The sequence below is a fragment of the Drosophila sulfurigaster genome, chromosome X (assembly GCF_023558435.1).
Source record: "Drosophila sulfurigaster albostrigata strain 15112-1811.04 chromosome X, ASM2355843v2, whole genome shotgun sequence".
Taxonomy (NCBI): Eukaryota; Metazoa; Arthropoda; class Insecta; order Diptera; family Drosophilidae; genus Drosophila; species Drosophila sulfurigaster.
In genome coordinates this window covers 7,597,763-7,622,760 of record NC_084885.1, presented here as the reverse complement: position 1 = coordinate 7,622,760, position 24,998 = coordinate 7,597,763, and the positions used below count along the sequence as shown (strand labels likewise).

At 40.1% G+C, this 24,998-nt stretch overlaps 1 protein-coding gene across 7 annotated transcripts; it reads left to right on the top strand.

Annotated features, from left to right (window-relative positions):
• Positions 1-806: 806 nt before the first annotated feature.
• On the top strand, positions 807-23,515 carry LOC133847445 (mucin-5AC). 7 transcript variants are annotated; one of them, XM_062282487.1, is made up of 8 exons: positions 808-1,382; positions 7,184-7,660; positions 8,665-8,841; positions 14,857-17,293; positions 18,785-20,162; positions 20,223-20,283; positions 20,665-20,773; positions 20,843-23,515. In XM_062282487.1, the coding sequence occupies exons 2-7, from the start codon at positions 7,184-7,186 to the stop codon at positions 20,731-20,733; spliced, it is 4,599 nt and encodes a 1,532-aa protein (XP_062138471.1). In that variant the 5' UTR covers positions 808-1,382; the 3' UTR covers positions 20,734-20,773; positions 20,843-23,515. The 7 variants fall into 7 exon arrangements, with proteins under 7 accessions (XP_062138474.1, XP_062138473.1, XP_062138471.1 ...); XM_062282486.1 differs by having other exon boundaries at positions 20,665-20,781; XM_062282490.1 differs by having other exon boundaries at positions 807-1,382; positions 8,686-8,832; positions 20,665-23,515.
• The last annotated feature ends 1,483 nt before the right edge of the window (positions 23,516-24,998 follow it).

Genomic DNA, 24,998 nt, shown 5'->3' with positions numbered 1-24,998 from the left:
AAATAAAGTTACATATTAAAATAAAATGAAAATAAAAATATTCAAATAACAAAATAAAAAAAGATAATAAAGTTGATTGGAACCCAAAACTTTGTTTTAAAATATGTATTTCTTAATAAGTATGCCTTAATAAAAAGTCCTTTCAAGAAAATGGATGGAAAATGGTTTTAGAAATATCAACGAATTGAACGAATTTCAGTTTTTTTTAGGAAGTAGCTAAATATCAATTAATATGAGTTAGCAACTTCACAAAATAACTGAAACTCCTTCAATTTGTTGACATTTCTAATACAATTTATAATTTTTAAATTCTTTAGTGCAAAATTGTTTAGATAAACTGGTGCTAAACAATTTGTAAGAGTTTAAGTGCAAGTCAAACACTTGCAGCTAATGCATTACTTTTATTGCATAACTAATAAACAATTATTAATTCATTATGAGTAGAGTGCTTCCACCCCGTTCGGTATTAAAAGCTAACAATTATTTATGTATGAACTCGGCAACAACAACATGAAATCCCAATCTCTTCTGACTCAATGCAGTCTCTAGTTGTGTGTGCAGTGCTGTGTGTGTTGGTGTTTTTGTATTTTTGAGTAAAAAGCTCTGACAGCTGAGAGCATGCGATGTCTGCTGGTGTTTGGTGTTTTGCAGCTGAAAAGCTTTCTATAGCTTCGAAAGCTTTGGCTTCAATATATGTCTGCCCAAAGCCACACGCATACACGCACACATACCACTGCAGCAAGCCGTAATCACAATCAGCAGCAGCAGCAGCAGCACAGCAAACTTTTAGGCTGCCAGTTGAGTTCAGTCGACTCCAGTACGACGCTGGCGCTGCGTGCGTGCAGTCTAACGGTATTGAACGGCAACGAAAGCAAACGACACAAAAATACCGAAGAGCACCAAGTTTAGATAGAGAGAGAGCGAGAGAGTAACTAACTGCTTGGCGTTGAGCGCGCGCGCTACGAAACGAAACCAAGAAGTCGAAGAGAAGAAGAAGCAGCAGCAGCAAGCAGGCAGAAAGCAGATATTGTAGTTTGACTTTGCGCTTCCGTCGCAGCGTCGTCGTCGTCGTTGTCGTCGTCGCCGTTGTCGTTGTAGTTGTAATTCCTTTTTTTTCGGTTGTTGTTGTTGTTATTAATATATATTTTTTTTGGAAATTGTTGGTGAAAAGTTACAAAAATAAAAACAACCCGAGAGCGAGAGAGAAGAATAAATTATTAATAAGGACAAGTGTGGGAGAATATAAAAAGATATAACAAAATCAAAAAAAAAAAAAAAAAAAAGAAAAGAAAGAAGCAAACACACAAACATTCAACGAGGCGAGAGCGAACACAAAAGAGAGAGTGAGAGAGAGCAGAAAGGAAGCGAACTTTTGGCACACGGTGAGTAGTAAAGTGCGTGTGTATGTGTGTGTGTGTGGGGGGAACACAACATTAACAATAAACAGAAACAGCAGCACGCTGTCAACCAGAGGCCTAAAGGCAGCTCTCAGCATGCTACGCATACACACACACACATACATAATTATAAATATATGTAAATACGTATGTACATTCTATACTATATGTGTACATACATGTATGTTCTGTGTGTGTGTGTGTGTGTGTGTGTGCGGTTCTTATTCAAATTATATGCATAATTATGATTAATTTCATAAGACTTCAGACTAACTACCGAGTGTCGCAAGCCAAAAGGCGCAAGCAAAACTTAAAGCGCAGCACCTAAAAGTATGCAAGACCAAAATGAATTTAGCTGCCATTTGCCTTTTCGGCTGTGTGTCCCCATTTTGCTTTCTATTTTTTTTTCGTTTTTTTTCTTCTTCTTCTGCTACTGCTGCTTTGGCTTTGGTTCGTTTTCTGTACACCAACGAACCACAACAATTCGTTTTTTGGAATCTATGCCGGTTACTTGTTTATTTCAAATTAATTACATATTTGTATGTATGCGCTGTTGGATGCGGTGCGGTGTATTCCTTAGCATAGCAAAGCGTGTGTGAGAGCGAGAGAGCGTGAGGAGACGTGCTAGCGCTAGCACGTGAAAAAAAGCATTGCATACTTTTGAGCGGCGGATTTAAATTAATTTCATTTGCGCGTGAGTGTCATACATATGTGGGTGCTTAAGTGTGCGTGGTTGTGTGGGTGTGGGTGTGTGTATGTGTGCGTACGTGTGTTTGTGTGGCTTGGCAATCTCAAGGACAATAAACGCATGCTTTTCGTGTTTGCAATTTTTGCATTTAGCAGCGACGCCAACAGACGAAGCGCCATGTGTCAATCAGCGTCTCTCTCTCTCTATCTATAGAAGTCTGTGTGTGTGCGTGTGTGTGTGTGTGTAAAGTCTTTTCCTTGAGCTGCATGACAGAATGTGAAATCGCAACGTGCTCGGTTGTTGCTCCGCTAAACTATGCGTCGTATAGTTTGTGGCATGCAACAGCAGCAGCAGCAGCAGCAGCAGTCTTAACTTTCCAACTGGATAATTGCATTGACATTGCATTTAACTAACACAGAGAACCAATGTTCATCATGATCATCAATGATGATGATGGGGTCAAGTCAAGTGGCAGCACTCGAGCTTTAACTGAGTGTTAGCTAAGCTTTTAAGCACACACACAAATTAAATTAAATGTTTACTTGCAACGTGCACGCGTCCTCCATGGTCACTTTAAGCGTAATTGCAAATAATATAGTACAGCTAAAGATGATGATGAAGCAACAACAACAACAAAACCAACAACAACAAAAGCCAACTAAACTCGAATGCAATAAAACGCACAATCAAATACAATTGCCTCTTAAAAGGCAAAACAAAAAAGAAAAGAGTGCGAGTAAAGGATATGAAGGCAACAAATGATGAAAATTTCGCGCTAAAGAAGTACGTTAACTATATAGCACACACACACGCACATACACACATACATACATTTGCACAAAGAACACAAAAGTAATTGCATTGAGAGCATTATGAAACATTTCCCCACAGAGAAATATAAAATAAATTCGAAGCAAAGTCAGCAAATGTGCTTTAATGGCAGCACACAGAACACAGAGCACAAAGTACGAAAAGAGTGTAATAAAGTAATAAATATTTTATGACAACATGCAAAATAATCATAGTTGATGAATATGACAAAATTGTTAATACAAAATGTATTATTTGAACAACAAAGAAACTTTCAAAGATAACTAGAAATCTACTACAAAGTTTAGGCATCAACTTACAAAAATATTTGGCTTTGACTTTAATAATAAAATGAAATTTACTGCTGGCAAATCACATAAATCAATTATAAAATTTACTACAAAATTAGCTATCAACTTACAAAAATATTTACAATTCATTTGCAAGAAAGAAAATCATATTGCAAATGCATTTAACTTTCGTAATAAAAGCTAACATTTAAATGAATAATCCGCTACAAAATTACCCAACAAAATTATATGCAATTTCTTTGAAAATTCAATTACAAAAGCATTTTACTTTAATAATAAAATCTTTAAAATGAAATTTACTGTTGGCAAATCGAATAAATAAATAAAAAACAAGTAAGAAAGTTACAGTCGAGTGTGCTCGACTGTGAGATACCCGCTACCCATTTTAAATAAAGGCAAAATATTGCGGTATCATTTTCAAAATATACCGAAAATACTAAAAAAAATACTAAAAAATATACCAAATGGTATATGTGGTATATCGATATAGTACCGCATTCAAAATATACCATAGACGGCACAATGTACCAGATTGTCGGAGTTTTTGCCCATACGAAAGTATTTCTTTAATAACTTCCACAATTTTTATCTGATCGCAACCAAATTTTCAGGAATCATAATTATTACAGTAATTATTGCATATACCAAAATTCGTGACTCTAGCTTTAAAATTACGCTTGTTATTCGATTTTTTTTTGATTTGCGGGGGCGGAAGTGGGCGTGGCAAAAATTTGAAACAAACTTGATCTGCGTGCAAACATAACAAATGCTGTCGAAAAAAAATTATAGCTCTATCTCTTATAGTCTCTGAGATCCAGTGTTTCATACGGACGGACGGACAGACGGACAGACACACAGACGGACAGACGGACAGACGGACAGACGGACAGACGGACATGGCTATATCGACTCGGCTGTTGACGCTGATCAAGAATATATATACTTTATAGGGTCGGAGATGCCTCCTTCTACCTGTTACATACATTTCCTGCCGGCACAAAGTTATAATACCCTTCTACCCTATGGGTAGCGGGTATAAAAAGAGCTGAAATGGCATTAAGAGCTCATGAGCATTTAAATAATGAATGAAGCGCGTCTGAGCTCGCGATAATACAAAATGTGTAAATTATAAAGCATCAAGTTAAAACGATGTTAAATAAATGAAATCACAATATTAAATATGTATAAGCCAAAAGCGAACTCTTGACTAACAACACAATATTAGATTATTTTAGTGCAGAAAAGAAAAGAAAGTTCAGTTCAGGGTGCGTAAAGTTTTCTTTTTTTACTTGCAAAAATTAATAATGTTGTCTCGATGCGAAAACTGTGTCGTTATAGAAGAAGAAGAAGTAGAAGAAAAGACAATGTGTGTGTGTGTGTGCGAAAAAGTTGTACAAGTTGATATCCCTGTGGTTCGTTAAAATAAAGTGGAGAGCTGTATCCTAACTTTGCTAACCTGGTCATGGTCTTGTACGATGACAATTTCGTTATCCTTGGAGCCCGGGAGCCAGGACACATGTTGTTTTACGTCAGTGTGCGTTCGTTCGTTACGAAGAATTTGTCGATTTTGGTTCAGTAAACCCTGCAGCATTAATGTAGTTTTCAATTATCCAATTGCACACATTTTGGGAAACGTCCCTTTCCCTTTCCCTTCCCCACCGTGCAACCAGGCAACCAACTTGCACCAGTGGTGTGTGTGTGGGTGCGAGAGGCGGAAATCAGGTGGGAAACGATAAGAAAAAAAAAGAAGGCAACTGGATTTTAATTAAAATCACATGCTATGGAAAACCATAAAGGATACAAAGTTAAACGTTGTCCGCTCTCTGGGGGTAACACAAATGACGTGGGAGCTGACGTTGTAGGTTCCCCCAAGGGAGTGGAGTTATGCCACGAGGACTGCTCCAATTTGCGAGTGGCAGCTGCTGCTGCTGCTGTTGTGCTGTTGTCAAGCGACGCACTTTTTTTGTATGAGCATGCTCGACGGCCGAGACACTTGTTAAGCAAAATTTGCAGCGGATAAGTATGCTCAAATTTACGTTTAAATTGCATAAAAAGTATTTTGCATTGTAGCGTTTCGAAATTCGAAATTAATACGTCCAAATTTGCATACGCTACATCGCATAGTCTTTGAGTTATAGATGCTTTTGTACGCGGACAGACGGGCAGACGGATGCTAAGCTGAGTCAGCAATTTCTGCTAATAAAATATACACACTTTTGCCTTTGCTTTATGTGTGTACTTTATGGCTTTGTGGAGCATATATGTATGTATGTATATAAAGCACGCAGCAAAATGCTAAAGCAAGCAATGTCCAGCTAAAACCTTGTCAACAAATTGTCCAGCATTATCTCTTAAGAGTGAAAGTAATGCGGTGTATTTTAAACAATTTTGCTGCTCAATTTTGACAAAAGTCTACATATAACATATGTATATGTATATATAGCAGTTTCTATTGCATGTTAACGTTTAAATTGTTGCTGCTAACACTTTGTTTTAATATATCATTTAGCATAGAAGTATATTCAATTATTCTATAATATACAAATTTAGTCTTTAAAGTCAAGTGTGCTCGAATGTGAGATACACGCTAACCATTTTTAATGAAAGCAAAGCAGTGCGGTATTAATTTTATAATATACCACCTTAATACACCACAAAATACTATAAATATACTAAAGGTTATATTTGGTAGATTGGTAGAGTAAGTTATAATTCCCTTCTTCCTTATGGATAGCGGGTAAAAATATGATAAGTGAAGAAAATACAAATTTTAAAGGAATTATGCATATCAACACTCTTAAAATGATGTAAAAGTAATAATTTAAAACTGACGAAAATCTTAAAGTCAGCAAAAAAATATATAATCGGGTGAAGCATGAATAAAAATGCAAATCAAAGCTCTTTAAACGATGTCAAATTAATAATTTAAAATGGTCAAAAATAAAGTATAAATAAGAATTCAAAATTCTGCATAAAAATAACAAAATTACGAATGTATTTAAATGTAATTAACTAGATGAATGGTAAAAGGAAACCTACGACTAATTCTTAGAAAATTTCAGTCTGAAACAACGTGAGTAAAGTGAAATTCTTAGCTCCAGCTGAAGATATGTTAAGGCATTTCAATTATGGAAATGTATTTTCAAGAACTTGTTCAGAATGCGCCAAAGAGTATAGAAATAGATGCCATTTTTATACCCGCTACCCATAGGGTAGAAGGGTATTATAACTTTGTGCCGGCAGGAAATGAATGTAACAGGTAGAAGGAGGCATCTCCGACCCTATAAAGTATATATATTCTTGATCAGCGTCAACAGCCGAAACGCTATAGCCATGTCCGTCTGTCCGTCTGTGTGTCTGTCCGTCCGTCCGTATGAACATCTTGATCTCCGAGACTATAAGAGATAGAGCTATAATTTTTTTTCGACATCATTTGTTATGTTTGCACGCAGATCAAGTTTGTTTCAAATTTTCGCCACGCCCACTTCCGCCCCTGCAAATCAAAAAAATCGAATAACAAGCGTAATTTTATAGCCAAGGTTGTGAATTTTGGTATATATAATAATAACTACAGTAGTTATGATTCCTGAAAATTTGGTTGATAAAAATTGTCGAAGTTATTAAAGAAATACTTTTGTATAGACAAAAACGCCTACTTACTAGGGGTCTGAGTTGCTTTGGCTGACGATCTGGTATATTGAGCCGTTCATGGTATATTTTGAATGCGGTACTATATCGATATACTACATATACCATTTGGTATATTTTTTAGTATATTTCGGTATATTTTGAGAATAATACCACAAAATATATTGCTTTTAATCAAATTGGCTAGCGGGTATCTCACAGTCGAGTAAACTCGACTGTAGCTTTCTTACTTGTTTTTACTGAATAATCCCCTCAACCATTTGACTTTTCATTTGTGATTGTATTACTTGTATTGATAATGATTATACATTATTTTGCATTTATGGCAGATGATGGAGCAAACGCTGCGCAAACAGACAACAACGACAAGCGGTCCGAGTTTAACGGGATCCGGAACCGGCACCGGCACCGGCACCGGAAATGGCAGCGGGACAGGGAAAGGGACAGGGACAGGGAATGGGAACAGCAACAGCTCATCGTCCTCATCATCGACGGTGTCATCGGCCACCTGTTCAGCGAATGCGACAACAATCGTTGCCAAGCAACGGCCGCCGCCATTGAAAACGGCCACGACGACGGTGACAACGACGCTCGTGAGCAGCAATGAAGGCGGCCAGCCGCTGCCGATGCCCCATCCAAGCGGTGCAGGCGGTGGCAGCAGCGGTGGCGGTGGCGGTGGCAATTATCGTGGCACCACAACGCTAACGACACCGTCGACGCCGCGCATCGAGTTGAGCCGGGCGTCGAGTTCATCGCATCACGAGGAGGACAGCCGGGAAAGCAGTCCGGAGAATGTCTTCGAGCAGGTAAGAAGAAGAAGAAGAAGAAGAAGAAGGAGAAGACGAAGACGAAGAAGAAGTGCAAGTGGATGGGAAGGGGGAACAAATGCGTGGGAAATACGTTGTAACTGTATAGACGGCTTCTTGTATTCCTATTTTTTTGTATTCGTTAGTTGGTTGGGCGATTGGTTGGTTCGTGGGTAGTGTTTGTTGTTTAGTTGGCTTGGCTTCTAGAGCAACAACCATGCCCGAGCAACAACAGCAAGAACAATAACAATAACAACAACAACTAAAAACAACAGCTATAAAACACAGCAACAATTACATGAACAACAACAACAACAACAAAATAACATCTTAAGAAACGAATTCCATTTTTGTGCTAATTATTTGTACTTTGTTCTTCTTCTTCCTTTACATTTTTCGTATTTTATTTACTCTCTTTCCGTGTATAACACACCAACTCTCTTCTTCTCCCCTCTCTCTCTCTCTCTTTCTGTCTCCCTCTCGCTCTTATGCTCGGCTACACTCTCGATGTGTGCACACCAATACACCTACACTACGTACACACTCACACACTAACACACACTTACTCACACACACACACACACACACGCCCCACCGCAATGCACCACAAAATTGGCTGTTGATTTCTTGATTTGCGCTCTCTTGATTTTTTTCTTTTCATATTTTTTCGTTTTGTTTTTCGACTGCTTCTTCGACTCACTTTGTTTTTTCGGCTCTTTCCCTCCGCCTTGCATGCTTCACCATTCACCATCTCCCCCTCTCCATCACCCTTTTGCCTATATCCCCGCTCTATCCAATTAACCGTTCCTCGTCTTGCAAACTTCACTTTACATTTTTTGCTCCTTCTTCCCCCGCTCCGCAAATTTTTGCTATAAAATTCTCTGTATTTGTGCGTGTGTGTGTGTGTGCGTATACGTTTGTGTGTGCGTGTGTGTGTATGCATGTGTGTGTTGGTTTGATGGTAACCAACTCCCAAAAAAAAAAAACTAACTAATGCTATGAAGGTCGGCACTGGCACCCTACAGGAAACCATTGGTCTCGGTTTTCGCGAAGAGGGCGCCCTCGAGCTACGCAGCTCCACCGAGGAGCTCTATTTCATGGATCCCGAGCAAAAGAAAGAGGAGCAAGAGCGCCTCCAGCAGCAGCAGCAGCAACAGCAGCAGCAACAACAGGTGAGTGAGGTAAACACTACTCTAAATACCTAAATACCCACTCTTTATGCCCCTAGAGTATTTCTACCCAATTTTTATGCAGAGTGCCAATCGTTTATCGATAAATGTTTCTTTTCCGGCAATTGTAAAACTCCAATTTCCCTAATTTCACCAACCGAATGAAGAATAAACTAATTTCAAAACAGAAGTTGCAGCAGTTATTTTAGATAACTACATATTTATATTTTATATAACTAAATACATTAAAGCGATTTTGAAATTTTGTAAATGAAAGCAGAAGAAATAAGAATGAAAGAAGAAGAAAGTTGAAAAAATTGTAGTTTTGAAATTTGAACAAACTGATTATCAATTTTAAAATTGGAGCAATTAGTTTTATCAATCTCACAATTTTGAGCAAGTTTCCCAAATATTATTATTGCTTTTTCACGAAGAACTTGTGAAGATTGCGAATTGAATCCTAGACAGTAACCGAATTGTAACACTTTCACATTAATTTCAAAGAAAATATTTGAAATTAAGTTACCACATTGTATGATCATAGTAACTTATTTCCAAAGTTAAGCGATCCAATAAATCCAATTATTAATTACAAAGCAATAAAGTAACAAGAGAACTTTGTAACGTTTCAATCTTGCTGAGACGAACAAAAACTCTCCAGAAATTTGTTATATGCTATTCACTACACAAAATGTAATTCCATTGTAAGCAAATAGTAAAGGATTTGTTGTGTTCGTTGTGGTATTTTGCGTGTGGTTTGCGGTCGAAAACAAAGTTCGACAGCTGTCGGAGATTTTACTACAAATTTGGCAACAAACTAATCACAATTTGAATTTTCATTGTGTAACGCAAGTTAACTAACTACGTGTGTACCTCTAGTGTAATAAAATGTAAACATACAAATAAAATCATATGTCCATTTGATTCGAAAGGAACTCCTTCAATTATCCAAATACCTGCTCTGTCTTTTTAATCAGCTAACCAAACTAGTTGACTTAGGAAACTAAAGCGTTTGCTTAGCTCAACTTGAGAGCACAAAAGAAACACGCTGTGTAAAATCAACATAGATTTGACAGCTTTGCTCTTGAAGTGTAACCGCTTACCTTAAGTGTTTGCAGCTAAGTTTGTGCTGTTGTTGTTTTATTTTGGTTCCTTTGGTTGGTAACCTGAGCGAGTCAACTTCAGTTTATTTGACGTATTAGCTCAGGGGTAAATACACCTCGAAGGCCTTGCTTTAAGTGCGCGTATAATCACGTTGCGAGCGAGAGACAGTTAATATTCGCAAAATCGTGAAATCGTGAAAAACCGCAACAAGCAACGCAGCGCAGCGTCAAGAACAGCAAAGCAAAACCCCAAGTTGAAGAGCTGTCAGTCGCACTACAAAAATAATGAGAAACATTGCAGTTTGCGTTGAAGAATTGCAAATACGCTAACAAACGGGAGAAATGTTGCAAAATTTTATGTTATGCTTTGGGAAACCTTAAATATCAAAAAGTAAGACTCTAATTTACTTTATTTTAGTTGATCAATTGATTTGACTATGCATTTGTCAACCTTGGTGATGTGATGATGATACTATCGATATACTAGCAATATTTCACACTATCGAAATACTAGCGATATTTCACATTTTCGATATATCTATATATCTATTTCGATATATCTATATCGTATATCTATATTTCGCACTATCGATATACGAGCGATATTTCATATCCAATGTAAAGCCCCTAAGCGTTCTCCTCCATAGACCGGATATACTATCGATATTTCATACTCGAAACATACTATCGATAGTCCTCCTAAAAATATGAATATCTGTCATCTGAATAAATAAATTACATCAGATAAATAGTACCTAACTCTATCGCAAACTTGAACAAAATAAAATTGTTATTTCTTGGTTACAACCAACATATTTATTCGTCACTGACTGTTTGCACATTCATAATTTCCCTATTTGTTGGGTAGTGTATTCAAAATGGCAGTGCGGAAATTGAAAGAAATTGAAATACTGTGAACTACTCAACTCTGCTGGTGCATGGCATTGAAGGCAGCCAAAGAGCTAAGAACAGTGAGCATAAAGCCAAAGCGTAGCCACGGCAACAAAGTTGAATTAATAATTTAAGATTGCGCGAGCAAGGGAAGGAAATGCAACATCACAGAGAGCTGCTACTGGCACTGGCATGTGGCATGTGGCAAGCAGTAAGCAGTAAGTACGGCAAGCGGAAGTCGCGACATAAACGACGGCAAATGACAGATGGGGAATAGTGGGAATATATAGTATGTATAGTATATTGTACAAGAAGATGGAAGATGAAAGCAAACTGTTGACTGGCGACTGACGGCAAACTCTTGGTTGGTTTACTTGTAGTTCACCTGGCGATTGACGCGAGAGTAGCGTAAATAAAAAGCAAATAAAAGCTGAAGGACAAACTTTCAAATGTCAGCTGACAAGTGCAACGACAATAGGTGGCAGCAACAGGCAGAAGAATAGTGACTCTGCACGACTGCCAAATGCCCTGTAAAGACACAGTATTAGTAAAAGCATTGCCTTGATTGATTGATCGATTATAAATTAATAGTACTAGTCTACAGCCAGAGAATATGTGCAATATTTGATGGCTGATTGATTGATGTACATATAATTAATTGGGAACTTTAATCTGAAAATATATATTTGCTATATTTGCATTTGATTGATTTAATAATTGATTCATAATTACAAGCTTTTGAAACAACAAATTGAATCATCCACAAGCAGAGTTTTCGTTTTTTTGTTATTAATGCTCAATTAAGAACTTGAAGATATATATTTGCTGACTGATTAATTACCAATTAAAAGCTTAATTCGGAAAATTATAATTGCTATATTGGAAATATTGATTTAACGACTCGATTGATAATAAAATAAAAGCTTTTGTTATTTAAAAAGTACCAAAAAATTAATTCCACAAACACGGAGTTTTTGCTACAATTTATTCAATGGCTGGTTGATTGATTAATGCCCAGTTAAGGAACTTGCTTGATTGATTGATTGAGGATCACTAACGTACTTATATTTTTGTATTAAATGAGTAACAAAACAAAATAAATACTTTGACAAATATTTTATAGATAGTAGGATTAAATCATTAAGTGATTGGCTGATTGATTGAATCATGTAAATGCTTTTTCACTTAAATGATTAATATTAATTGACTAATTGAAGAATAAACTGTCAATAAATGTTTAAAGGGTATACTGCCAATTACAAGGTATTTCAGTACACCTCAAAAAAATAACAATAAGTCCGGCAGCAAAAAAGTATGCAACATTTTTATTCCTGATGCACTTTCTTGCTGCCTTTTGGCGAGTTAAAACTTAAGTTGCGCTTCCTCGAAGTTGCGCGTAAGCAAAAAGTTTCGCGACCAATTGACAGGAGGACTTAATTAATTGAAATTGCAATAAGGTGGCAACGCCGTCGCGCACACACAGCAACACAACAATAGAAAACATGTTACTGCTGGAAAGTTATTAATGAAAACGTCTTGACAACTTTTCAATTTGCCATTAAACAGCGACAGCACTCGGCAGTCGACAGTCGGCAGGCAACACGGCCAACGGTAAAAGAAAAGTTTAATAAGGCAGATGGCAACAAGGTGGAAAGTGGCAAAGTAACTGTCTGCCACATGGACGCCACACGGTCTAATCAGGAAACTTAGTTAAAAAGGAAAAACTGTATTTGAGTTTTGTGATTCATAATTTCATTGAGAACATGTTGGTGGCTGCACTCAAGTTGCCCTCCTGATGAACGCACATTAACTCTTCTAATTGAACAATTGAATTGATTAATTATTTAATCAATGTGCAGGCCACATCGATATTGTTAATTTTGTCCGTCTGTCTGTCCGCACATTGAATCGTTTACTTTCCAATGATTGGGTCAGGCATACATAGTTACCAAATTTATGGGCAATATGCCGTCGACTTTAGTTTGTAATGAAACTTAAATAGCTCGTCTCTTCATTCGCACAAATTGCAAGCTCAACATTAATTCATTAATGATTTACTGGAATTTGATGCTTGCATTTGATTATCACTTTGTGTCTTGTGTATTTTAAGTCCCGAAACCTGTTTCAGATCAATCTCATCATTCGTCTGTCTGTCTGTCCGTCCGTTAATTGAAGCGTTTAGTTCTTAATGATTGTATCAGATTGAATTACCGAAGTCATGAGCAATATTCCCTATACTCAAATGTAGCTTTATTTTGTAATGAAACATCAATAGCTGTTGCTATTCACAAGGTGAATAGTTTTTTTTTATTATGGCTATGAGTCTTGGGTATTTAAATTCCCACAAGACAAATTGAAACGATAAGCACTCAAATTAATTAGACACATTTATGCAGCTTTATTTTGAGTTAAAACTTTAGCAGCTCTAACTTCAGCCTACAAACTTTATTATACTTCTTCATTTGATTATGATGTTGTACCTTATTTAGCTTCAAGTGCAAAATCCTACAACATTTTTCAGTCCAACTTCAATAGCATATTATGCGACTCTAGTATAATTTGTCAGCTTACATGTGGCATAATGTAATCTAATTAAATGCAGCAACAGCTTGGTTAGTGCCAGCATGTTAATGACATTCTGCAGGACGCTCGGCAATTTTTTTGTGTAATTGCATTTGTCACTCAAACGAATACGAATGGAAATAGTAACCACGGTTGCTAATTAATTCATTTTTTGTACTCCACCTCCACCTCTCTCTTTATCCCTCTCTCTTTCGTTGGGTGTGACTATCTCCGTTTCTTTTTAGCACATTTCGCATGCATTGATATTTCCTGCAAAGCCCTAAAAAGCGACTCTCTTACTTCTCTGCCCCTTTTTTTGACACTTGTAGCAATACTCGTAATTTAAATTCGACTGCATGTTTTTTTCCCCCCACTTCTTTTTCTATCTCTATTTCGCTTTATTGCTCTCTTGAGCCTGTCTCGTTCTCATCCACTATGCACATAGCTCATAGACTCGGACTGACCTCATTGATTGACAGCGGCGAGGATGGGAGGGGATGCGCAAAAGGGCTCTGCAATTGACATGAGATTGAATGAAAACCCGAGATTCTCCCACTTATCTACCCCCTTTCCCACCCTTCCGCGCTCTTCATTCATTCTCCCCTGTTTTTGACAAGCGAGCGCGTCGCGTGTCGCTATCCTCTTGAACGCCTCGAGTGACAATCGACAATTGTCAATCGTCAATTTCGAGTTCACATTGCGTTGACGATTGCTATTCTCTCATTATACCCGGCAATTGCGGATCCAACAGAGTGCATCAAATCCATAGCTGCATCCATCATATTTAGTATAAAACCCCTAAGTGTACTTCTTCATTAGCCGGATATTTCTTTTAGGATTCAGATCTATTCCTCTTCTCTTAAACGGATACAACTATTAGACGATAGAGTTGTCACGGTTATAATTCTAGTCTGTCTGTCCGTTTGTTGGATCAACTATATTTCAGTTGCTATTCTAACTAGAAATTCCTAGTTTACTTTCAAATTCGAGTCATAAAATATTAAGGAATTAAATTAATGTTAGTAATGATTTTAAAGATTCACCAAATACACCAATAGACTGAATATAAAGCGCATTCTGTTGTAGTTCGCAGAAATTTGCAGACTTACACGTGATCTTAGATCACAGTCGTGTATGCTTGACTCAAGCTTAAGAATGGCTACTACTTGCAAGAGGTTGAACATAAGGAGCAGTCTGTTGTAGTTTGCAGAGAAGACAACCCCATTCTTTATATGTGAAGAGACTTCACGAGCACTTAGTTTAGCTGTTGCTTTTCTCAAATTAATAATAGCTACTGCCGCCAGGAAGCTAAATATAACGATCAGTCTGTTGCAATTGCAGTTGAGCAGTTGAGCGGACTCCTTGCGCTTAATTAACAGTCGTCTCTGCTCGACTGTAGTTTTGTCAATAACACTTCTAACACTTGTTTCACTAACATTTGTGCGTACGTATTTTTTTCGCCCTCGACCAGACGAAACGCTCCTCGCCGCACATCTTCAAGTTTGACGATCACCAGAGCTATCTGCAACAGCACCAACGAAAAGATTCCGCCAGCTCCGAGGTGGCCGCCCTGCTCTGCATCTCGGGACGCACCAGTCGCATCTCAAGCGTCGGCAGCCAAGGCTCCGCAGTCAGTCGCCTCTCCGCCGTGTCGTGTGTGTCACGCTCACCGTCACCGCATCGCATGCTGCTCGAAACATCGTTTTGCGGTCCCAAGCCCATGGAACCGGGCAGCGATGGTGTGCTAAGTGGTGCTGCGAGCAATGCTTCAACAGCGCCCAGTTCAGCGCAAAGCCTGGGCGAAGCAACGCTGGCGGTGGAACAATTGCTGTTGGCACGCACCAAACACGATCCCACGCAGGTGGTATTGGCCGAGGGCATACAGATGCAAATGCAGCCAGCGACCAAGACGGGCACCACAGCACGCAAAACGAAGCAGCCGCCCACAACGCTGGCCAACGGGGAACGCAACAGCAGCAGCAAGGCGCCCACAAGCAGCGCAACGCAGTCCAGCAAGATGGGCGCCCAGCGACGTAGTACCAAAAGTCCCGGACAAATGGTCATAGGGAAGACGGCCAGCGGGACCGAGTACATACGCATTAATCTGCGACCCGATCACATGTACAGCGACAAGGGAATTGCGGCCAACGAGCGTGTGGTGGAGGCGCCCAATCAACTGACGCCCGTCTACTCGAAGGGCACACAACCCAAACCGCCGCCCGCATCGTTGTGCCTGCAGAGCGGCGGTCTAGACGATGATCAGCAGCACCGTCTGACGCCCACCGCAAGTCCGAAACCTGGACGTCATGCGTTGCGTCTGACAAGTCGATCGCCCTCACCCGCTGCAGCCGCCGGCGGTGGAGGTTCTGTGTCACGCAAAAGCTCATTCAGTTCGCTATTCCGACTGGGGGGCAAGGATTCACCCGACTCACCACGGGAAACGTCACGTTCGCGCAGCAAGAGCAAAGAACGTCCCTCGACCGCATTGGGACACGGTTCGAGTGGCGGTTCACAGAACGTGACGCCCAGCAAACAGAAGTCAGTGCTGGCGATCTTCAAGCCGGGCAAACGTGGCAGCAGCGCTGGCTCCAAGAGTTCATCACCGATTGAGGGCGCCACCGAGGCGCCACCGCCGCCGCCACCAGCGCCCGGAGGCGCCGGACGCAGTCGGACACCGGCGCCCGGCTCGCGACCGAATAGTCGGCTGCGCTACTACGACGAACCCGTCGAGGGTTACATCCATATACCCTTGCACACGCCTCCGGAAGAACGTGAGGCACGCACCCTGCTCCAGGGCATACAACAGCTGGCGGCAGCGCCATCGCCACCACCGCTATTACCCACAGCAACACCGGCAGTCACAAGTGCCACAGCTACGCGCATCGCAGCTGTGGCACCGAATGCGGCACCCGCGGGCGCCGGAGCTCCCATCACAGCCAGTCAGCTGGCGGCCGCTGCGGCCGCTCTCAAACCCGTGGGACAACGGAAGGCAGTGCCAGCGCCACCGCCTCGCACACAACACGATCTGGATGCCATCGATACGCTGCCACCGCAGGAGGAGCTCGAACAACAGCAGCAGCGCAACTGGAGCCTGGAGGTGCAACGGCATAGCTCGTCCCAAGAATCGCAGGACACGCTGCAATCGATTAGTTCGGTGGTTAGCGCACGTGCCGCAAATCTGGCTCAGGTGGCGGAAAATTGCAATGCAGAGCAATTGCAACGACTGCCGTCGGTGGACAGCACACAGAGCGCGTGTGAACCGCGTCTCGTGCAAACGGTGGCCACGGTGAATGCACCCATCGAGGATGCGGTGGCCAAGGAGCGACGACGTCTGTTGTTTGCCACACGTCTGGGCTCGGGCAGCCAGGAACAATTGTTTAGCACACAGTTTAGCATCTCAAAGACGGAGAGTCAGTCCAGTCAGTTATCCGAGCAGGTTCAATTGCCAGACTCCACTGGTTCGACCGGCTCCGATGCGACTAACGACGGCATCCTGCAACGTCAGGGCACCGTCATTCGACGCACAGATGTCCCGACCGGCCAGGTGACTGCTGCGAACACTGTGCGCTCTAGTTCCGAGGAGGATGCGGAAGAGCAACCGGTCATTGTGAGTGCTGCTGCTGTTGTCATGCGCAGCAAGCACAAATCGTGCTCCAACTCCGAGGAGGAATCACCGGGAGCAGCGGCAGCAACAGCTGCTCCACAACAGGCGGCCGATGTGCGACACTCGCGCTATCTAGAGAACTTTGATGTGCGCAAAAAGTATCACGAGAATGTGACGCCACGGGAGTCCAACACGCCACACGTCCCTCAAGCCCAACCTCCAACTCAGACACAGTCACAGTTGCCACAGGGACATGGCACCGTGCCACGCAAGCCCAAGCGACAGAGTGTGCCGGAAGTGAAACGTAAGTAACGAAACGACTAAAGACGAAAGGAAGTGAAAATACTGTACTGCCATATTTTTAGATGTCTCTCAAGCATTTGACAGAGTCTGGCTAGAAGGTCTAATGTACAAGATCAAGACAATGCTCCCCAGCAACACCCATAAGCTTTTAGAGTCTTACCTTTACGACAGAAAATTTGTTGTGAGATGCAACTCTGCTATATCTGATGTTTTCACTGTTGGAGCTGGAGTTCCTCAAGGTAGTGTGCTAGGGCCAACACTATACGTCCTCTACACAGCAGACATCCCGACAAGCACACGAATAACAACATCTACGTTTGCTGATGATACAGCTATTCTTAGCCGCTCAAAATGCCCGAGGCAAGCAACTGCGCAGCTAGCTCTTCATATGGTCGATGTTGAAAAATGGCTATCAGATTGGCGAATTAGAGTGAACGAACAAAAATGCAAGCACGTTACATTCACCCTGAACAGACAAAACTGCCCGCCGCTAACGTTAAACAACACTCCACTCCCGCAAGCAAACGAAGTGACATATCTAGGAGTACACCTCGACAGAAGACTCACATGGCGCCGGCACATTGAAGCCAAAAGAACACACCTAAAGCTAAAAGCCAGCAGCCTTCATTGGCTTATCAACGCTCGGTCTCCCCTTAGCCTTGAATATAAAGTCCTGCTGTATAACTCGGTACTAAAACCTATATGGATGTACGGCTCCCAATTATGGGGGAGTGCCAGCAATAGTAATATTGACATAGTCCAGCGAGCTCAGTCGAAGATCTTGAGAACCATCACCGGGGCACCGTGGTACGTTCGCAACGAAAACATACAACGCGACTTAAACATCCTACCAGTCAAAGAAGTGATCGCAGAACAGAAGGAAAAGTACTTTACCAAGCTACTGTTGCACCCTAACCACCTGGCGAGAGGTCTAACAAGGTTGAGCAACCAATCACGTCTTCGTCGTAATGACTTACCTACCCAGCGACCGACCTGAGGGACGCGCAACCAGAATGCAGTTTTAACACACTGTTAGCTAAATTTTAATGTTAAGATTCGTAAACTTATTGTTAGTCTCAAAATCTAGAGAAGATTCAATAAATAAAAGCAAAGTCCTCAAAAAAAAAAAAAAAAAATTGACAAAAGCAGTCAAAGGATGAAGCAGTACCAATTGAAAAGCAATAAATCGATAACATTTTGTTTATATATCGATAGAGGCGAAAATAAAGCGAGTCTTACTAGGAGTTTGAGATCCTCAATCGATATAAGCGATATACTCACAAATTCAAGCTTGCTTGTAATTGCAACAGGTCTTTGTCGTGCGGTTCTAACTAACTGTCAAACAAAATGGTAAATGAAGCTATCGAAACTAGAAAGCTATTAGAATCTAGCGAAAGTCACTTTGATTGGGAGAATTAGTCATAAAATTAGTATTGCATAGATAGTCCTAATGTTTAACCCTTGAACTCCACTTCCAACTCTTCCCAAACAGCAATTGCCAGCAGTCAGACGCCCACGACGCCCATTGCGAGTGAACTGCCCGTGGAAGTACCCCCCAAGCCAACAACGCACCCATCGACTGAGGAAGCGATGGAACTGGACGAGGAGGCGACGCCACCAACGCATGTCAGCAACGAACGTGACGAACGACGCCATTCAACGGATGATCACGAACCCATTGAGTCGTCGGAGAGTGAACGTGACTCGGACATGGCGGGCAGCTCGTCAGTGGCAACCGCAGTTCCTGTGGGCGCCGAAGCGAAACGTCATCACTTTCCGCGCAACGTTTGCCTGATCGAGGAGCACGAAAGCACCGGTCTGGTGTCACAGGAATCGTTCGACGATGAGCTACCCTATGTGCCCACCACACTGCCGGAGGAGCGAGCTCAGGGCGTGCCTCTGATACCGATGAAGGAGCGCGCCAATATGGAGCTAAAGACATGTCCCGTGGATCGGCCGCGTTCCACAACGCCGCTGAATCCCTCCCATCTAGAGGAATATTGCACCGGCATTATGACGCCACAGGAATCGCCACACGCGGCTGCCGGTCACGAGCTGGACATTGGCGGTCCGGTGCGGGGCGAGAAGTTGCGCATCAGTTTGCCACGCAAGGACTCGACGATCAAGGACAAGGGACAATGCAGCAAGTCGCCACGACGCGTCTCCAATGCCAGCGGAAAGTCGTGGTTCGAGTTTGCCGAGGAAGGACTGCGTGCCAATAATCTGGAGCGCAAGGACTCCAACAAACAACTGCTGCCAGCTGCACCAACCACGGCAGCCACATCAACGCCAACGCCAGCGGTGGCCACGCCGCAAACGCCCTCAAGTCTGGAAGAACCGAAGCCGAAGTCATCGACGCAACGCAAACTGTCCGGCCACTGGATTGACTTTGAGAACATACCGGAGAAACGTAAACCCGCCAAGCGCATTACCACGCTGCCCAAGGAGACAATAACCACAACAACCACGGCCATCACAAGCGCCTCGTCAGCCTCGGCCTCGGCGTGTGCCAGCTCCCATCGCACGCATCACAGTCACACACACAGCCACAGTCATACTGGCCATCAGCATCACCATCATCAGTCGCAGCAGCAGCAACATCAGCAGTCGGCAGGACGTCAACAGGATGCAACTGCTGGCGGTGATAAACTGCACTACAACTACGTGAAACCCGAGGATTGCCAGTGCGAATGCCATGAGGCGGAACGCGTTGAATCGTCGGTGGGTGAACGGGATAAGGACACGAGCACAGGCACAGGAACCGGCACGGGCACAGGCAGCGATTCCCTGGCCTCGGTGGATGTGGAGCTGCTTCAGCAGGGCGAGGATATGTTGCCGCTACTCGAGCCTGAAACGCAGCCAGACACGAGGTAAGCATTCTCGTACTGTCCTCTATGCAAATCTCTCAATCATTCTTTCTCTCTGGACAGAATTTACTCGGATGAGCCGCTGCCACCGCCACGTCACAGCAACAAACCTACTGGCTCCAGGGTAAGTTTCTATCTCATTTCGGCCTATCTTTCTACGAAAACCCTAATCATATTTATGTTATATCCCAATTATAATCTGTCTTCTTCCTAGCTTACCATATAAAAATGCCAATTATTTTTATGTTTTAAACATTTAAACATAATATTTCTATGATAAACTTTTCCTATCCCATAAGGAATTGCAGTTCACATATCCTTTCATCTAAACTTTCTCTGTATCCTTTATTCTTATCCCACATATCTTGTTACTTTCCTCTCCCTTATGCAATAAGGAATTTGAACTCCCACATCTTTATATACCATTTCACTACTTCCATTCATCTTAATGTTCTCTGTTTCTTTTACTTTTCACTGTTTTGAACCAAACTATTCCCCATTGCAGGTGGATGAGTTCCCTCGACGCGATGCCGCACAGAGTTCCAGAAATCGCAAATTTCCCGATAGAAAGTAAGCAAATCAAAACAAAAAAAGAAAACAAGCAAAAGCAAAATGTATGTGGGTATGCGTGATGTTTTTTTTTTTTTTTCCTAAACTAAGACCTAAACTATTTGCATCTTCAGGGTAGCTAAACCAATAAATTCTCACTCTAAAAGTCGATCAGGATGGCTAAACTCCTGATCGGTATCCTTAATAAATGTACCTCAAGCAGTGTGGTTGTTATAAGCAAAGTGTTGGCAAGGAAAATAGCAATGAACGAAGTAAAGCCTATTAGCATTGGATTCTATTAGCTAATTTATATACAATACGATACGATTACATAGCAATGCATCTTACATTCAGATATATAGGAAAACGGATAAATACATTAATGAATAATTAATATGTATGTATATTATCTAGGGTAAAACTTTTTTGATAGGTGCAATTAAGAAACCCTCGTCTAGAACCTTAGACCTTAGACCCAAGATTAACCCAAGTGCAACTCTGCTTTTCGAGGCGAATTAAAACAGTTGAATGTGATCTCTTAAATGTTATGATCTATATAGCATGATGGATTATGTTTTCTCTAACTGTTGTCTGTCTCTGTCTCTATCTCTCTCTCTTTTTCTAATTATATAACTACTGATTGTTCGGATCGGTTCGTAACTGTTAAGTCGCTGTATTGTATTAACGTAGTAGTTGTTATCTCACATATATAGCTCAGTATCGTACAATATAATATATACAGATACCAACCTAAAAATGTATACCTTAATTAATTGGGAAACTTCTGTTAAGCGGTGGGTGCGGCACTATCCCAAAAAGACATCACATGAGATATAACAATAATACTAATAATAATTGTAATAATACTATAATGAATACTCGTACTTAATGACAAGTCTGAAGACTGAAAACTGGTAACCTTGCTAGCATCTTGTATCTGTACAACCCGCCCACCAAAACCAAAACCAAAAAAAAAAAAAAAAACAAAAAAATGATAATAAAAACATAAAACAGAGCTAGCCTATTGCCAACCCTAATCGGTCGAGCCTTAGTTAACACACCTACTAATAATGCTTTTCAAATTACCTAAAACAACTTATATATGTTACATACATACATATATAGCCAAAAATACTGCCAGCATTATGTTCGTCCATACTCTTGCATTTGCGAAATTTCATTTTACGAATTGTCCGTCTAACCAAACTCAGCTCAAATTGGCACAACTTTTTCTTATTAAACTCATTCGCCATTGAAGCTAGTGAAATTAGTTGTAAAATCTTAAACAAAATACTTATTATTAAATTATAGTATTCCTTTTAAATATCGCCTTTGCAAGCGTATCCAAGCTTCGGCTTGCCGTTGTAGACAATTTCTTCAAATTCTTATTGTTTATTTTGATTTTTAGTTGATGGGGTTCACATCTAGCAAAAATTGAAACGAGTTTTCCTTGAGCACAATCCACAAGCGGCAGGTAGAAAAGATTAACCCCAAGCGTTTATGCGTAGACATATATCACGAATTCAATACCAACAAAAACAAAATATAAACAAATTTGCGCGAGATAGTAAATGTCATAGCTTAATCTATGTAGATTTAAGGGGAAAGAAAATAATTTGATAAAAATTGTCGAAGAAGAGGAGGGAATTGAAGAGGAGAACACACTTTAGCTAGTATTTAAATACCAAAATTGATTGATATTAGCGCAACGGACATTCATTTAATGGAAAGATAAAAAACCAAAAAAAAAACAAAAAAATTCTATGAAAATGATAAAATAAACTTTAGGTAAATTATACAAAAAATAAGGAAAAGAAAAATTAAACGAAAATAATAATATAGAAAAGAACATTTAAAATGTGCTTCAAAACGCAATAACAGGCTAAACAAAAACTTAAGAGTTTCGGCACTGAATTCATCAATAATTAAATACAATGTATTTGTATTAATCTTATGACACAAAATTGTGTATGAATGCATCGTGTGGTTGACTGTGAATGAGTGTGTTTGCAATTTTTTTTTTAAGTAGTTCCTGACCCTGCAAAGACCTAAGCGGACAAGCACAAAATGCACTTGACCTAACACAAAAACAAGAAATTCTTGAATTAAATAATAGTATTATTAATAATGATAAACATCAAATGCAAAATGTTACAAACTTGTACAATAATTTAACGAATCAGGCAGCATCTCAAATTCGCAACAAAATGTGCGCAATTTTGAATGGCAACTGATCGAAGCCCATTATATACATATATGGTATATCATTAAAGATTTATATATACACATGAGAATATATATGAATAGATTCCTTTCAAATTTTTGACTCTTCTTTTTTTTCGGCATATACCATTATAAATGCTTCAAATATTTCTACATACTTATAGTATAAAATAAATTTAAATTTAAATTGAAAATGAAAAAAATATATATGGTATACACAATATATTATATATTTTTTTTTTTGTGAGCTATTTATTGTATTACCTACACAAAACTAACGAGAGAACATAAAGCAAAGAAAAATCAAGAAACGCTGATGAACATGAAACACAATGAATGAAGAACGAAAAGCAAAGCAAAGCAAAACAAAAAAAAAAAACTGTTGTTGAAAATGCATTTAAAATACCAGAAAAAGAAAACAAAATGTTTAAAAATTTATTAAGCAAGAAAAAAATCCAAAAAATGACTTCAATTGTTATAAAAATTTCAACATTCATATATACAAAACAAAAAACCAAAAAAAAAATTAAATGAAAACAAAATCGAAACGTATATGCACTTTCATTATTTAAATCAATTTCATATAGATACTATGTATGTGAAACAAATCGAAAATCAGCTGCAAGAGAAAACTGACAAACGAAATACGAAAAATGGAAATGGCAAAGAAAACCGCAAAAGGCAAAAAAACACAGAACATTAATTGAAAATTATTCATTAAAGTGACAAAACATATTTAAACAAAACAAAAAAAATTTCCACAGTTGGTTTACTTGAACTGGGTGGGCTAATAAATTGATGTAGTCGACTTGCATATACCCTGCATTTTGACTAACATTCATTTATATTTTTAAATTCGCAAAATCTTTACTTAATAATGTTTATGTAAGTACAAAATGCTGCCTAGCTAAGCAACCTCTTTGGGAACCAACTGAAAGTACTGGGTAATTTTCACGTCTGGTAAGTCACCCACAATATTTCTGCTGATAAGCTTACTTTTATTTTATCAGACCTGCATTTGTGGTGGTCTTACAATTAAACTGTTTGCATTTGACTTTGACAAGTGTATTGCCGTCTCAATCTGGTCACAACGTTGTCAATTTGTCATGATTACAATACAATATAATATATAGTATATAGTACGTAAATCGAAACTACAATTCGTTAATTCTACTAAGTAGAACACTAAGCATTGCAGCACATCAGCTGACCTTGAATGGCAAAAACCGAACAAAAAAAAATTGCATTTCGCTTGCTTATGTTTGTTGTCTATATCGTGAAAACAATGCAGCGTGTAAACATTCGTCGCATAGCGGCGAAAAAAGTCAACGGCAACTGCTTACAACTGACCCGCTCAACAACGCGCAGGCGCGCTCTCATCTCACACATTCTTCACCCTTCACAGCCTCTCTCACACACACACACACACAGATGGCACAGTCTCTCTCACTCTCTTCCTTAACTCAAGCACGCTCTTTTATTAGCTTGGCACAGTTATTTACTTAGTGTTTGCTGCTGCCGCTGCAGAGTTAAAAGCCGCTTAGCATAAAAAAGTGCATTATATCCGCATGTCTTGCTTGCACTTTAAGGTGTTCTTCATTTACATTCATACTTGCAAAATAGTACGAAAGTAAGTATTAATATGTTCGATTTATGATCACTTTATTATTTTATATATCGCAATGCAATATCGTAAATATTAATTTAGTTTTGCTCCTGTTATTATTGCTCTTCAATTTTTAAATAACTTCTTGCATAAATTTTGCATTTATTTCATCATTTACAATTTCGTTTTTAATTACAAAGTTCTTTTTATTGATTATCAATATCGTTAACTTCAGCAGCAAAAGCAAGCACATTTATCTTCCCTCGCACACACACACCCGCTGTAACGCTCTCTTGCGGCCACTCTCTGAAACACACAGTGTAATTTGGTGACGTCACGTGAGAGAGCGCGATACCCGCTAATATTTCGTCGTCTCTTTGTTTGCGTTTGTGTGCGTGCGTTCGCGCGTATGTGTTTTTTTGCGGCGGCGGGCAACCCAACGTTTCACTTCAAATCACAAA